The sequence below is a fragment of the Corylus avellana genome, chromosome ca9 (genome assembly GCF_901000735.1).
Source record: "Corylus avellana chromosome ca9, CavTom2PMs-1.0".
NCBI lineage: Eukaryota > Viridiplantae > Streptophyta > Magnoliopsida > Fagales > Betulaceae > Corylus > Corylus avellana.
The window spans coordinates 17,591,295-17,606,282 of NC_081549.1; the positions used below are offsets into that span (position 1 = coordinate 17,591,295).

The following is a 14,988-nucleotide window of genomic DNA, read 5'->3' on the forward strand; positions in this document are numbered from 1 at the left end:
ATCCATCACCCCCCTTGAAATCTCTCTGCGTCTCTCTGAAGAAAACAACAATGGCAGCTGCCTCTGCAGTTGTAAAGCCCTACTCCTACCCCATATGCTCAACTTCAAACTCCCCTCTGAAATCCACAGCCCCCCCATTCCCTCACAAGCATAACCAGCTCTCTCTCAGGAGAGAGATAATCTTGAAAGGTCTTTCTCTGCTTCCTCTTCTTGAGTTGAAGCAGCCGCGTCCTTCTTCAGCGGCTAAAGAGATCGAGGTTGGGTCCTTCCTCCCACCTTCCCCTTCCGACCCTTCCTTCGTCTTCTTCAAAGCCTCTCCCAAAGACACCCCTGCTCTTCGCGCAGGTCTTTCTTTCGTTAAATTCCTTTCTAATTTATCTTCTCTTCATTCATGGCTTCAATATAATGTTACTACCCTACGTTGATCTTACTTAACTTGCTTATTTATTTCAAAACTTTGTATGTTGCGTAATCTTCAGTAATCACAGAAAACAACTATACCCTTTTCCTTTAGATAAATTAATTATCCAACGTTTTTCTATGATACTTTCAATTACTCTGTTTTTCTTATATATATATGTTAATGATACTTGGGATTTAGTTCTTTGCAGGAAATGTGCAACCCTACCAGTTCATCATCCCACCAACTTGGAAACAGACAAGAGTAGCAAACATATTGTCTGGCAATTACTGCCAACCCAAATGTGCAGAGCCTTGGGTGGAGGTGAAATTTGAAGATGAGAAACAGGGGAAAATCCAAGTAGTGGCTTCACCTTTGATACGCCTCACCAATAAGCCCAATGCATCAATTGAAGAAATTGGGAGCCCTGAGAAGTTGATTGCTTCTCTTGGCCCTTTTGTTACTGGAAATACATATGATCCGGACGAACTCCTTGAGACACAGGTTGAAAAGCTTGGTGATCAGACGGTACAATTCTTTTTACTATACTGCTTACCATATGATTTACAATCTTAATTCTCCTCGAATTTTTGCTTACAAGAAGGTAAAAAAAAAAAAAAAAAACTAGAAATAGGATATACATTATATACCATTTAAGGAATTGAATTGAAATTTGTTTCAGTTTATGTTAGATCCAGATGAAATTCCTTAAAGTAGGGCAATGGAGACAAAATTATCATGATTCTGTGATGTGCAAATATTTTATCAGATGAATAACACTGCCAATATTGCTTCAGATTCATATTTCAGAGATGTTTGCTTATGAATGAAGCTCACTGCACTACTTTGTTATCACATATATTTGGGAAGGATGTTAAACTTGTTGTAATACAACGCCCTAAATGATATGATATTCTCTACTTGCGCCAAGCCTGCACGGTTTTAGTGTTGGGTTTATCTTTAAAAGGTCTCATATCATTTAGAGAGAGCATATTTTATATAAACACATCATCTTTTCCACACCCAGATAATGTGGGACGTCACAATCACCCCCTCTTGGGACTCAGCGTCCTCGCTGGCGACCCTCGTCGGCTTATGTATGCTCCCCCCATCTTAGATTGGGCTATGGTTTTGATACCATATGTAACACCCCGTCCTAAATGATATGAAATTGTCCGCTTTTGACCAAGCCCGCACGATTTTAGTGTTGGATTTACCCTCAAAATGCCTCATACTATTTAGAGAGAGCATATTCCATATAAACACATTCATTTAGGACAGAGTGTTACACATTAAGTCTCCGGTGCATGTTGACAATGAGAGATATCAAAAGTTAAAGCTTATTAAAATTTAAAACTGACACGGATTGCTTCTTAAATTTATAGTAAGTTATCTAACAACAGATATAATTGTTTGTATTCCATTTCTTCTTTCTTTCTTTCTTTCTTTCTTTTTGTTATCCTTTCAAAAGAAGTTAAATCTGTTGGCAATAATTGCAAACTTTTCTCATTTTGGTGTTTACAGTATTACAAATATGTGCTTGAGACTCCTTTTGCTTTGACGGGTTCACACAATCTTGCAAAGGCAACAGCAAAGGGGAATACCGTTGTCTTATTTGTAGTCAGTGCAAATGATAAACAGTGGCCAACATCTGAGAAAACCTTAAAAGCCATGCTTGATTCCTTTCAGGTGTAGCTCTTCCTCAATCTGTTTACTTTTGATTTCTACATGTTCCATTTCCCCTGATTTGAACAGAAGAAAAAAAAAAGGTGACATCTACATGTACACTGAACCAGAAAAGCATATCATCAATTATTGAGAGTTTTTTGATCCTTCGATGTTAGTCTCCAAACTGTATAAAATTGTAGCTAACATTTTAGTTATGTTTATGTGGATGATTGAGTTATACATAGATTCTTTTTTCAGATCATTGGAATCATCTCGTTGTAATTTGTGCCAATTCGAATACTTTAATCTAAGATTCATACATCCGCTCTAAGAAAACCTATGGAAAATAATTGATAAAAGAGTAACATTTTATTGGGGTCCTTTAAATGAGGAAATGAGTAAATTAGAATCAATGGTTTTGGCTAAAGTTTACTATTTTTTTCCAGTTTTGTTGAGAAGATGGATAAAACCTAGTGATCCAGGATAAATTTCTTTATCGTGAACATTGAATGATGGAATTGTGTTGTGGATCTGGTGAAAGAAGTGTAGAACACTTGGAGCGGCTCCCAGTAAAAAATTTCTTGTTTGTTCCCTTTTTAATCGGATGGAAACTATGTGTAGAGCAAACCAATGCCCAACTCCTTGCCATATTTTTACCGTCTAATTTAACCCTAAATTCTAACGGTAGCGATGAACGTTGTAAAAGTGTCAAAACATCAATGGGGTAAGTTTTTTCCTTTATAATTCTTTATTGAAGTCTTCAATTGGTAAACTTTCAAAATTGCAAAATTTTTAGTTGGGTGAAACCCATGTGTAAAAAAGGAAACGAAAATGCCAACTGCTTGCCACATGTTAACCATGTGATTTAACCATAAACCCTAATGATAGCAATGATATTACCAAATTTCTAAACATGAAAATTTTACATAAAAATTTTTAAGTTTTAAGGATATGATTACAAAGTGTCAAAATATAAGGAGCAAGTAAAGTTTTCCCTTTATCTTTCTTTATTAAAGTCTCCAATTGGTCAGCTTCCAAAATTGCAAATTTTTTAACTAGATGGAACTTATGTGTAAAATAGCAAACCAGAATGCCAACTGCCTACCATATATTTACTATTTGATTTAACCATAAACCGTAACGGTAGCAATGACATTGCAAAATTTTTAAACATGAAAATCCAACGTTACAAAACATCAAGTATATAATTGGACAAGTGTGAAAACATCAAGGAGGTAAGTACTAAATAGCCCACTCATATAGGAAAATACTAAGCTATCCCCAATCTAGGGATAAAGTGAAAGTTTATTTAGTTTAGACAAAGTGCTGTGATTTTTGTCTCAACCATGTCGCCTTTTGACAAAATATAAGCAAAGGTCAAGATTATCCAAGTGGTCAAATACACATTAGGGCATAAATTCGAATCCTGCAGTGAGAATGTATGCATGATTAGTGTAAACCATCATAAATCCACTGATGTCCTAAAAAAACTTAGTCAGGCTATGAGCCTATAGTTCAACCGAACTTGAGAAAACGCATCCGGTTCCACCATCTAAGCCAATTATTTATCAAAAAGAAAAAGAAAAAAAGATAAACCTTTGACATCATCCATCACCCACACCTCCTTTTCTTTTTTCAATACTTGGGCAGGTGGTAGGATATTGAACCTTTGGCAGATGACCTGCTTTGTAGATAACCAATTGAATTACCATATGTAAATAACGAATGTTCCGCATGCTGATAAAACTATTTTTGATTGCAACAGGTAGAAAGAGCAACTATATTATGATTAAGATCTCTATACACGGCTTAATAAAACCATCTATCTGAAATCCCCCATTCTTTCCTGTACATCTCCCTAACATGAAGTAAATCAACCACCTGTATTTACAGGTACTTACATATCCCACCAAATATAGTCAGCGAAGACAGAAGCTTCCTTTTGTTCCACGGCAATCGGCTCCTCTTCAACAATCAGCAACACCACTACCAGTCTACCAGCCACCATTCTTTTTATCTACACCACCAGCACCTACTCTAATAATTACAATTTTCACAATTGATGAACCTGTTGGTCATAGATATTAGAAGCTATGATAGGTGAAATGATCCTTGTCCTTCTGTTATGGCATATAAGAGCTTTTCTTTCATCCTCTCCTGGAACAAACACAAACACACACAAAAAAAAAAAATAAGGAAAAATAAATTTTTGTTATGCTATTCTTAGCAGTTCGAATGAAAATGAATGCGAGAAACTTCTAGAATGCTATTCTACAGCAGTTCCGGTGAAAATGTAAGCTCGAAATCCAAGAGTTACTTTTGAAGAGTAAGCTGGTAGCTTAAGATAATTTGCACATGTCATCACACTAGGTAGGTCTGCGTCAGCCCAGTTGCTACAATGCTGTATAAACAGCCCGGACAATAAAGAAACAATCAGATAATAACTATAAGGAAGAGCAAAAGATAAATTGAGCAAATGAGGTGTCGCTGGTACTAACTTTTCGTACAATAGTCAACTTTGGACTGAGAGAGGCTAAACCTCCTGGAGGAAGCCTAGGTGCCCCAGTAACAAACTGCAGAAATGCTCGTCGCTGTCCATGGTCAAATTCTTGTATAATTTCCAGCAACTGAAATTGCAGAACATGTGAGTGATTTTCTACATTACGGATGCATATGTTGATTTAATAAATAAATAAAAAGATGGAGTAAGAACACCGACATTGACAATGGGAGGACTGCTAGCTGTGTATCCATGATCAAACTTGATATGATCCAGGAGCTCATTGAACTGTTTAAAAGAATATGTTAAGACTTGGTAAAAATAATCAATACCCCAAGTAATTAGAGAAAAATTTAAGAGAGAAGAAACATACAGCCCAAGAATCACGTTCTCCACATAGTAAACGCTCTAGTTCCTCTTCAGTAAAAATCTGAAGATGTTCAATGGGGAAAACCTGAAAAACCAAATACAAAACCATTCACAAAATCAATTATCATATCGGTCATAAAACATGAATAAAAGATTTATTTGAAATTTGTATTGGAAGTGGGTAAATTCAACTCAACTAAAAAGGGGACCAAGAAAATACTTTAAGATGACAATCTCAATTGCCAGAACTTGGCTTGGAAGTGACAGAAGTAAACAAGTTTAACAGAGAATATGAACTACTGCCATATCTAAATTGAAATTCTAGGCTAAATTGGAATTCTAGTTTCAATGCTTTCAGGTCACCTTCTGTTACTTTGTGCATACAATAGAAACTGCAGTACTAAAAGAATATATGTCGAGCATTGGCTATGAAGGAGTTCAAATAGAAGTTTGGTTCTGAAGTGACAGGAGTAAATAAGCTGACCAGAGACTATAAACAACAACAGTGTAAAACTGAAGGTCGAGGACAAAATTGGGATTTCTCCTGCAATCAATTGGCTCCATTTACAGCTTATGTAGCACTTGAGAATCAATCATGGACATGAGGGCATCATACAAATTGAAGCCATCACCATAACAGATGTCAAAATATCAATTTCTGAAAGGACATGATGCTGTTTCAAATCTTTTGAGCGTGTAAGTCGATTTTTCCCAGGATGATAGAAATTCATATAGGCTGTGTTTGGCAATGAAATAGAAAAAGGGAGTAGAATGGAACTGTAGCAGATTTGATTGATATGAGAGAAAAAAGTAAGAATATTTTGTATAAAAAAATGAAAAAATTTGTTTTGCAGTGATTTTTTTATTTGAATAATAATAAAAAGTTATTAATATGATGTAAAAAGTAACAATGTTGGGGTTGATTTTGAGAAGAATTTTTTAGGTTTTTGAGTTAGGTCCGGTCCGGCCCTTTTCCAAACACAGCCATAAAGATTCAAGCATGTCTTTTTCACTCAAGGAAAACAGAAATTTCAGTCATTGAATTAATCAGAAAACATGAAAAGATCTTTTAGTTTTGGCAGGTGGATTGTCAAAGGATTAAATATACAGTCCTGCCTACTTCATCAAAAGAAGGGTACAGACCTGGTTAAATCCAGATTTAAAAGCTTCCACCTGTCTGGAAATTCCAGCATTTATAGTTGCATCAACAATGAGCGAAAGATATTCCTCCAAGTTTCTCATATTAACCTAGTAAAACAACAGGGATAATATCAGTTAAGCTCGTACCTCGTCAATTGAAAGATCACGAAAAAATAAAAGCAATCATATTGAGGTGTGCATTATTACCATTTCATGATCAGGCCCAGAAGCAAGTACATAATCAGGATACCCAGGAAGAGTAAAATCAAGGCAAAGATCCTCAATTCTGGTATCCCGAAAGCATAAGTCGAATTCAGGTGGTGAATTTTCTTCATTAATAGTTTCCAGAAACATTTTTCTATTAACAAGAGCCTGAAACTCTAGCAATGTCCTACCGAGCTCAGGATCAAATGACTGGATGTCATACAAAGTAAGTTCCTAGAAAAAATTGAAACAAATAATAAATAAATAATTAGACCAAAGCTTGAATAATAACTATCATGCTAATTAACATGACAAGCCTACATACAGTTTCATTAATAGTACTTAGAATTAGAAGGTACCTGGCCAAGGATAATTTTGTAGAAGGCTTCGGAGAAATGCAGATCCAAGACCCTTCCATCTTGAAGAGACTTTGCAACTACTTGGCCCAAAAGGACAAACTTTTTGATTACTTCGTAAAATTTTTCATTGGATGCATTCAACGTAGATGGCCATGGGCATGGGAAAAGTCCAAAAGGTGACACAAGAATTCCCATATCCTCAACCTGCAAACTTGTCCTGGAGGCAAATGCCTCCTCCCTCCACATTCCTAGGCCAGACTTCTGGAACTCATGACTAACCAGGGTATAAAATTCCAATGTCGGACCAAGACCAGTACCAACTTCTTCACTGTATTCAATTTCAATAGGCACTTTATGACGGGCATGCATGTCCATCATTTGTGCAGCAGAGGCCAGAATCTGGTTGCGGAAAACTAAAAATTTCTTACGCGGCGAGCTGCCAGAGCTGGGTCGCCTGTCACTTGTGGCTCCTGAATTGCTTTGAGACAATTGATGAGATTGAACTTGCAATTGACCAAATGCTGCTAACCGGAAGTACTTGCACCTTGCCTCAAAACTAAACAAAAAAGGGCACGAAGCCATTAACTGCTTACACCAAGAAGGCATACCACCAGGGGACACAGACAGAGAGTCCCGCATCTGCTGTTCTAGTTTTTCTGTCAACTTACTGCTTACAAACTCATTCTGTGGCACTGAAGGAACTCTCACCTTCAGACTATCCAAGTTATCAATTTTACCTTCAGCAAAAGCACATATTCTTTCACGAGACAGCAGATGAAATGTAATCCTGTGCAAGCGTTCCAAGCTTTTGAGCAGAAATAATATATCATAAGTAGAACTTGACCTCTCCAAGTCAGAAGTGAGTTCACAAGCAAACATGCTAGAGAAAAATGGAGTGTATTGAATATATGCCCCGACTTTATCTGATACACAGAAATTTTGGTCTGACTGAAGACATTCTTGAGAATCACCTTGTATAGGTTCTGCAGCTCTTTTATATGTTAATGTGTAAACTTGACTCCACAATTTTGCACCAGTAATAAATTCATGTTCTCTCATTTGTTTTTGGAGAATCACTTGGTATAGTGTCAATGTCTGATCCAGCTGTTGTCCTTCAAGGTAAAATACCAGTTTTTGTGAAGCACCTTCATCACTACAAGATGCAGGATGCTGCATTTCCATACTGGCATCTGGTTCCAAAGGAAGTTGTATTTCTTGCTCTGTAGATTGCTGTTACACAACACACAAACAGACATTTAAAAACAGTGATGCTACCTTGGTGCTAAAGGAGAAGAAGAATGACCCTTAAAATGGAAATTAGCAGGTCAAGCCAGAGACAAGAAAAATATGAAATACCAATTATTCAGTAGCTTACACAAATTACACCAACAGCATTGCCAGCCCCAAGTCAGATGATGAAAAGTTTTGTTCAGTGCAGAAAAAGCATATAACAACAAATCCATAATCATAATTCCAAAGAGGAAAGTCATAGTTATATAGCCAACACCGTTTAGTATAAAGACAAGGCAAATGTCAGCCGCATAAAAACAAACCGATGATGAAGGAGAATCAACTAAGATCAACTAAAAGTATAAGTTTCATGCAAAAAAGTTCTGCCAGGTTTAGTCTATCTTACATTGACTGCTTGTTCAGGACCAGGCTGAGACAAGTTCGCATTATCCTCCTGCAGAGAAGTATAACTCAATAATAAATAAATAATTAAAGATTCATAAACTCCAAGTAAATCAGGAAATTCCCTAACCCTTTGAAGAAAGAACCAAATAAAACAAATCAGAAGCTTTCTTGTCTCTAGAAGAGTCAAGTTAGCTTAAGCCAATTCATAAACCATAAGAAAAATAACCTGCATATTAGGCAAATCTGTAGATATACTGTCAGGATCCATGGCATCTGGACTTTCTCCTGGACTAGTTCTTGCATTTGATGGTAAGTCAAGTGGTAAACTCTCTGTTTGGCCCTTAGAGCAACTGGGTGGATTAATGTTCTCATTTCTTTTAATATTAACTTTAGGCCACAGAAATCCTTCAATGGCATCTAAAGAGGAAAAAGGGTCAACAGTCTGAACATCTTCAGAATACGCACAAATGCAAGTCTCCCCCTCTCCTCGCACAAAACGAACTTTTAGACACGGATGTAATGCACGGCGTCCATTTGGGATCATAGCATATGAGTTCCTTTGCTTGGATCCATGACTCAAAATAACAGGGAAATTTTCCAAAGAAGATAGTGCACTTTGTAATTTTTGTATCAGCACAAATAGAGGTAATTCCACAAAATGGGGCTCTGAAGAAGACAAGAATAGCCTTGCAAACACCTCAAATCGTTTTTCTACAACAAAGAAATTACCATTCCCCACCTGAGCCTTACCCTTTTCTCCAAGGTACTGGCCATTGGATAAGTAATTCAGCAACGATCTCACAATCCCGCTTTCAATAAACTCAAAAGTGGAAATGGGTTCTCTTCCATTAAGACTTGCCATAATTTGAAGCAATATATGATAGAACCTCTCTTCATGCTGAGCAGAAGCATCATTACCGATGGTCATGTTAACCAAATCACTTAAAGTAGTAGAAAAAGTTCTCAGCTTTTGAAGAATATCAGTTACTCCTTTCTCAGAGTCACATAAATTTGGTGCAAAGTAATTAGTCCTTATGTGCTTTGCGAGATTGTGAACTGAATCCTTTTCAAGCTTGCAACTACCAGTTTCTGATGCTGTAGGAGATTGGCCAGTAGCAAAAGCATAACATAAGCATCTTAGAACCTCCTTTGAAGCTGACTTCTGACTAGAGTCAAATGACAACTGGATGCCACTGAACACTGGAAACATCAACTGCGAACAATTTTCTTGTGTTAACAGTGCATCAATAGCAAAAAAGACGCCTTCCTTGATAAAGGAGTTCAGGAAAATATCAGAAAGCTTTTGCAAGATCATCTCCGCAATCTGTAGAGCTACTAACAGCACATGCAGATCCTTTCGAGTGAATACTCCAGCTAAAAAACTGCCAATTGGACAGAAAAATTTTAGCTCCAAAGAAAATAATATTAGGATTGGCTACTGTAAAGACAAGAAAGCCTTGTTCACCTTGAAATGTTGGCATTCTTCAGCAATTCAAGAAGCATATCAGATTTGCTGAAATAAACTAACTTGTTGATAACAGATAGACAGCCATAGCAAACATATAAATTTGCACCAGAATTAACCACCTGTATAGAGGGTGAAGGAAATATTACAAATCCATGCAAGGGGAGAAAAAACAGTCTCAACTGCTATATACCAGAAAACCAACCTGGATCAACAAGGGAAGTACATCCATCCCAAATTTTTGCAGAAGACTGGAGCTATTAACTAAAAATGATTCCTTATCTGACACCTGTTGAACATCTGGATCTCTAGCTGAAGTAGGTAGAAGCTCATAAAGCAACTTAAGAACTTCATAAACCTGAGAATGGAAAAATAGCAATAACACCACCATTCCTTTCCCTCTAATAATATAGAACCCATGAATTAAATTTCATGATTCACATCCAATATTTTAAAATAGTAAATGAATCTAAAATAATGACGATTTCACAGTCAAGAATGAAAAAAAAAAAAAAAAAAAAAAAAAAAAAAAAGAGAGAGAGAGAGAGAGAGAGAGAGAGAGAGAAAACCCCTCTATGAAATTGAAAAGTAATCAATGAACAAAAAAACCAACCTATCATCACAATCTTTGCCCCAGAATTTACAGAAAACTATTATATCAAATTTTATATTGTAGATAATCCTGGGATCCTCTCAATAGCTCATATTCCAAATTCCACTGAGGCAGAAATCTTAATTCCATTTACTTATATTATGCATGTGCCTTATTAATAGCTACCACAATCAGTGTTTCTGTAGCCATGCTCATAGAGTAGGGTAAAAGCTTTCTAGATTTCACTAAATTATGTATAGAAGATTGGAATTTATTAATTAGATTGGACCCACTTAACTCCTTAAAACATCTAACCATTATATCCACAGCTAGGAATAATTCTGCACTTAACAAAAGCACCAAGGGAGTGATCATATCAGCTGTCCATAATCCTTTCGTAGTGGTAGTTCTTGCATTAATAAATTTTTTTTAAAAAAATAAAGGCCATCAATTTGCATATTGGAAATGTAAATGTGACACAGGTCCAGATGTGGAGTTTGCAGAACCACACTCGTTCAGAGGAAAAATGCATGGGTCTCGAACAAAAATATTTAGCAAGGGTTAAGGGGTTTGCATAGCAGTTCCAACCAGGTCCTCATTTGACCATTTGACAAATGCAAGGAAACTTTTCCTCATAAGAATGCATTTATGAACATACACCAAAACCTGAAAAGTTGAAAAACAAGCATCTAAATGTAATCTTTGTAAATGCCCTCTTACCTCTTTATATCTTACTGAAACAGGAATACGTAAAAGGTCTATTTGATTTTGTGCCACTTCTTACCTCCAGAGACACAAGAACTCTTTTTTTTTTTACTAGAGACTTCGGTACATAGTTGGAAAACATGCACCTAAAAGGAATCATTGTCATCAAACTCTCTGCAAAATCTAAAACTAACAACCATGTTTTTCTCCAGTCCCATTTAATAATAGTTTCTCCTAAAACATTCATAACCAATCATGAATGCATATAAAAAATAATTATCTAGATCTCTTACATGCCTAGAGGAGGATATTTAAGGCACATAAAAGTAGGAAAGCTCAATTTTTTCTTTTCCATTATCATGAATAAAAATTGATATTCTAAGGATTCAACCAACTTTGTCACCATAAGAGACAAAATAGAGTTGTATAGACAAAGGATAAACCTGATTGCAATGGCCATCCACCATATGAGGAGAAGTCATTCCATGTGAGAGGTCATAAGTGGATAATATATCCTTCAATATGCTGCTTATATTGAGCTCATATAGAGTTCTGAAGGCTACAAATGAACCAGAAGAAAGTTTGGTAAGTATCCCAATCAGACCCTGCCAAACCAAAATGAAAGAGTCAGATCACTCCAGGAAAGAAGTAATATATGGAAGAATGGTTTCAGAAGCAAGATTAAAAAATATTTGCATACTTTATAAATAGGTTGGGATATAGTGATTCGGCTATTCAAGTCAATAAGATGTATGACTTGATGAATCAGCTCGTGCTTACAAAGTTCATCCAGCAACTCAGAAGACTCACTTACTCGCTCCACTATTTTAATCAAGCAAGTAGCAACATATTCGACAAGCTGTGAATATAAAACATAAAAATAAGTTGGCAGATCAGAAAAAAGACTTCAAAGTATGAATGAACAGAAAAATAATTTCTTTAAAAAAAAAAAAAGAAAAAAAGAACACTACAACATCCATGCCTGTCTATCCTCGTACTGAAGAAGATTGCACAATATGGGAACAGCTTCCATGAAAGGTGAAGGACATTCAGAAGGAAGTTTCTTACATATGTTCACCACAGTGGAAAGAGCAACTCTCTGATGCAAGTAGAAAAAAGTTATACATCATGTATAGAACCATCACGTAAACACAATCGTAAAAAGCACCATATTTCCAAATAAAAACATGTCACATATTGGCTTGCCTGTACAGTTGTTGAGAAGAAGTCAATATAATTAAGGACAGCCATAATTGCCCCGCCCTGTAAGCAAGCAAGTGGTTGCTCCCGTGAAATCTTCTCCAATGCTTGCATACACTACAAGAAATCAGAGAGGATAACCTGTAGGTTCCCATATAACAACAATATTTCCTTGTATAAAACAAGGTCCAGGATATTATATAATCAATCATATATAACTACATTACCTGTTCAGCAACATCCGAGTACTCAATAGCCATTAATCTTTGGCAAAGAGCAGGAACTGCATCATGCCGAATTAGGAAATTCGAAGATCGAGGATACACATCACATATATAAGTTATAGCCCTTATAGCTAGTAACATTATTTCCGGGTTAGTCTCGTGCTTTGCGAGGTTTACAAGAAGCGGTGACAATGAGTCTGAAACCATGCCTGAGAGTGAATCCTCTGTACAAAATGACAACACCTCGCATAACTCAGTGAGGGCAGCCACTTGCCCAGAAGGCCCAGTTTCCTCACTCAAACTTGTTAAAATCCTCTTGAATTTCCCATGATCACCAGATGATCTCTGTCTCTGATAATCACGATACTGACGAAGATTGATGTGTCTTTGCTCCGCATCATCAGAATCACAAGACCCATATGCTGAGTCCCTCTCAGGTTCTCCTTCCGATCGGCTTGAGGCCGAAGCAGATGAAGAAGTTTCCATGTCATTGTCATGGGTTTCATGTGTAGAATTTGAGGAGTTCATATGGGTCTGAACCGATGAGTTCGATGAACTCGGCCTGAAATCCAATGAACTACATGCCCGCTTATCGGCTGGCAATTCATCAATCATCTCGGTGCGCTTTTGGCCACGATTACCCATTTACTGATCAATCTCTAAACTTTTCAACGCAGAGAATAAATAGCCACCCTGTTCAATACCTTCATTAGATGAAAGCATAGATAGTCATTCTCATAAAATTCAAAACCCCTACAAAATTTTATCATCAGAACTATAAACCCCCAAAAAAGAAAGAAAAAACCATAACTCCAGTCTCCAGCTCAATAAAAATTCAGTATTTCCAACTTGAAACTTTCCTTAGATGAAGACAGCAGAAATTAGCATTCTCAGTAACACAGAATTCCCAAACCTAAAAGTAATCGTCAGTAATGCGAGTTGTGTTTGTATATTACACCACTAATTCCGTACCATACAAGGAACAACCTCATGAGAGCAGAATAATTTGAATAATAATCCGAAACATACAAAGACTCAGTTTTGTTCCCATATAACCAAAAAACCCCTCAAAATAAATAACTCCTACCAAAAACAAACACGATCAACTCCAAATCATTTAAGCATTACAACAAATACATACGTGTGTATATATGTATTATATATACATATAAAAAATAAAAAGAAAATGAAAAAGTAGAGATACATACAAACAATTTCACAGGTGAAAGCGAAAAGGAAATTTAAGATCAACCAAAAGAGAATGATACAACTTTATGAAAAAAAGAGAGAATTTTGATGATTTTACGGTACCCAGTAACAGTTCTTTCAATCGGTCTTCAGGAGTTGAAGACCAATATTTCTATGGAAATCCACCGCAATTCAGGGCTTGTGCTTCTTCTTCTTCTTCTTTCTTCGCCTTGGTCTACTCCTCTGGCTCCACAATTAAATTAAGGTCTCTGATCGTGAATCCGTGATGGTGATGATGATGATGATGATGAGGAGGAGGCACAAGGCATGAGTGTATGTATGTAAGCGTGGGGGTGCGGGTGGAGAGGATTTTATATATATGTATATATATATATATATATGGAATGTATATATAATGGAGGATTTAGTTAAGCTTCTAATACTGGCATATATTTGTACTGTGTGTGTGAGGTGGATTTTTGTTGATGTAGGGTCAGGTAATGGCCGTAGAAAAGTGGCGTCTTTAGTATCATGACGCGATTTGAACCGTTCGATTAGGGGGAGAGTCTGTTCGCACGGCCTTTTCATGTTTTGGGCCTTCGGGCTGGCCAAGCCCAACTCCTTGATGGTCACTGCCCTTTTGGGCCCTCCGGTCTGGCCCTCGTACCATTTGCTTTTATTATTATTATTATGGAGCTAGGGTTTTCTTGTTACCTTTTGTTAGAGGAAGTTTTTCAGGATACGATCCTGCGAGTGCCATATTCATCACCAACAACTAATGTGCAAACAGAAGCCTACTCTATAAAAGATTAAGATGATACCACCTTTGATTTTTTTATTGAAAAGGAGAGTGATGATTTATTTATTACTTCAATCCACCTTCAAAAAATGTTTTAAATTCTTAAATTGCTTTACAATTTCATTGCATTTTATTTCCTTGTTCAAATAGAGACTATACACCTCCCCAACTGCTTGGGCAGTTGGGTTTAGGGTCGTTTGAGTTTGAATTTGCGATTTCAAAAAGTATAATTAAAAATAATAATTTAAAAATGTGATTTTGATAAAATCGTAATTTAGCCTTTTAAATCGTAATATAACCTTTAAAGTTGTATGTTTTCAAAAAAACACATCATTATTTACGATTTAAAAACGCATATTTTATGCTTTTTCAAATCACAATTTTTTAAAAATGCAATGCTAAACAATTCATTTTCTATGATTTTGTTTAAAATCACACTACTTTTTTGTTTATGAAATCGTAATGTCAAAACGCACCATATAGAGAACCACTTAATTCCAATAATTTTGGGCATTTTACATTTATAAAATGATGCAATGG

At 36.3% G+C, this 14,988-nt stretch overlaps 2 protein-coding genes across 3 annotated transcripts; one reads left to right on the forward strand and one right to left on the reverse strand.

Annotated features, from left to right (window-relative positions):
• The first annotated feature begins 1 nt into the window (after position 1).
• LOC132192352 (psbP domain-containing protein 6, chloroplastic) lies at positions 2-2,236 on the forward strand. The gene is made up of 3 exons (XM_059607665.1): positions 2-345; positions 612-928; positions 1,925-2,236. Exons 1-3 carry the CDS (start codon positions 51-53, stop codon positions 2,093-2,095), a joined length of 783 nt encoding a protein of 260 aa, XP_059463648.1. The 5' UTR covers positions 2-50; the 3' UTR covers positions 2,096-2,236.
• Positions 2,237-3,803: 1,567 nt separating this feature from the next.
• On the reverse strand, positions 3,804-14,018 carry LOC132191402 (E3 ubiquitin-protein ligase UPL4). Of its 2 annotated transcripts, none has more exons than XM_059606395.1 (18): positions 13,773-14,018; positions 12,465-13,154; positions 12,244-12,354; positions 12,020-12,136; positions 11,738-11,896; positions 11,481-11,642; positions 9,946-10,098; positions 9,741-9,862; positions 8,502-9,657; positions 8,277-8,324; positions 6,641-7,870; positions 6,285-6,515; positions 6,081-6,185; positions 4,942-5,022; positions 4,788-4,856; positions 4,567-4,695; positions 4,386-4,469; positions 3,804-4,225 (listed from the first exon to the last, which is right to left on the reverse strand). In XM_059606395.1, exons 2-18 carry the CDS (start codon positions 13,104-13,106, stop codon positions 4,160-4,162), a joined length of 4,665 nt encoding a protein of 1,554 aa, XP_059462378.1. In that variant the 5' UTR covers positions 13,107-13,154; positions 13,773-14,018; the 3' UTR covers positions 3,804-4,159. The 2 variants fall into 2 exon arrangements, with proteins under 2 accessions (XP_059462378.1, XP_059462377.1); XM_059606394.1 differs by having other exon boundaries at positions 12,465-13,165.
• Between the last annotated feature and the right edge of the window lie 970 nt (positions 14,019-14,988).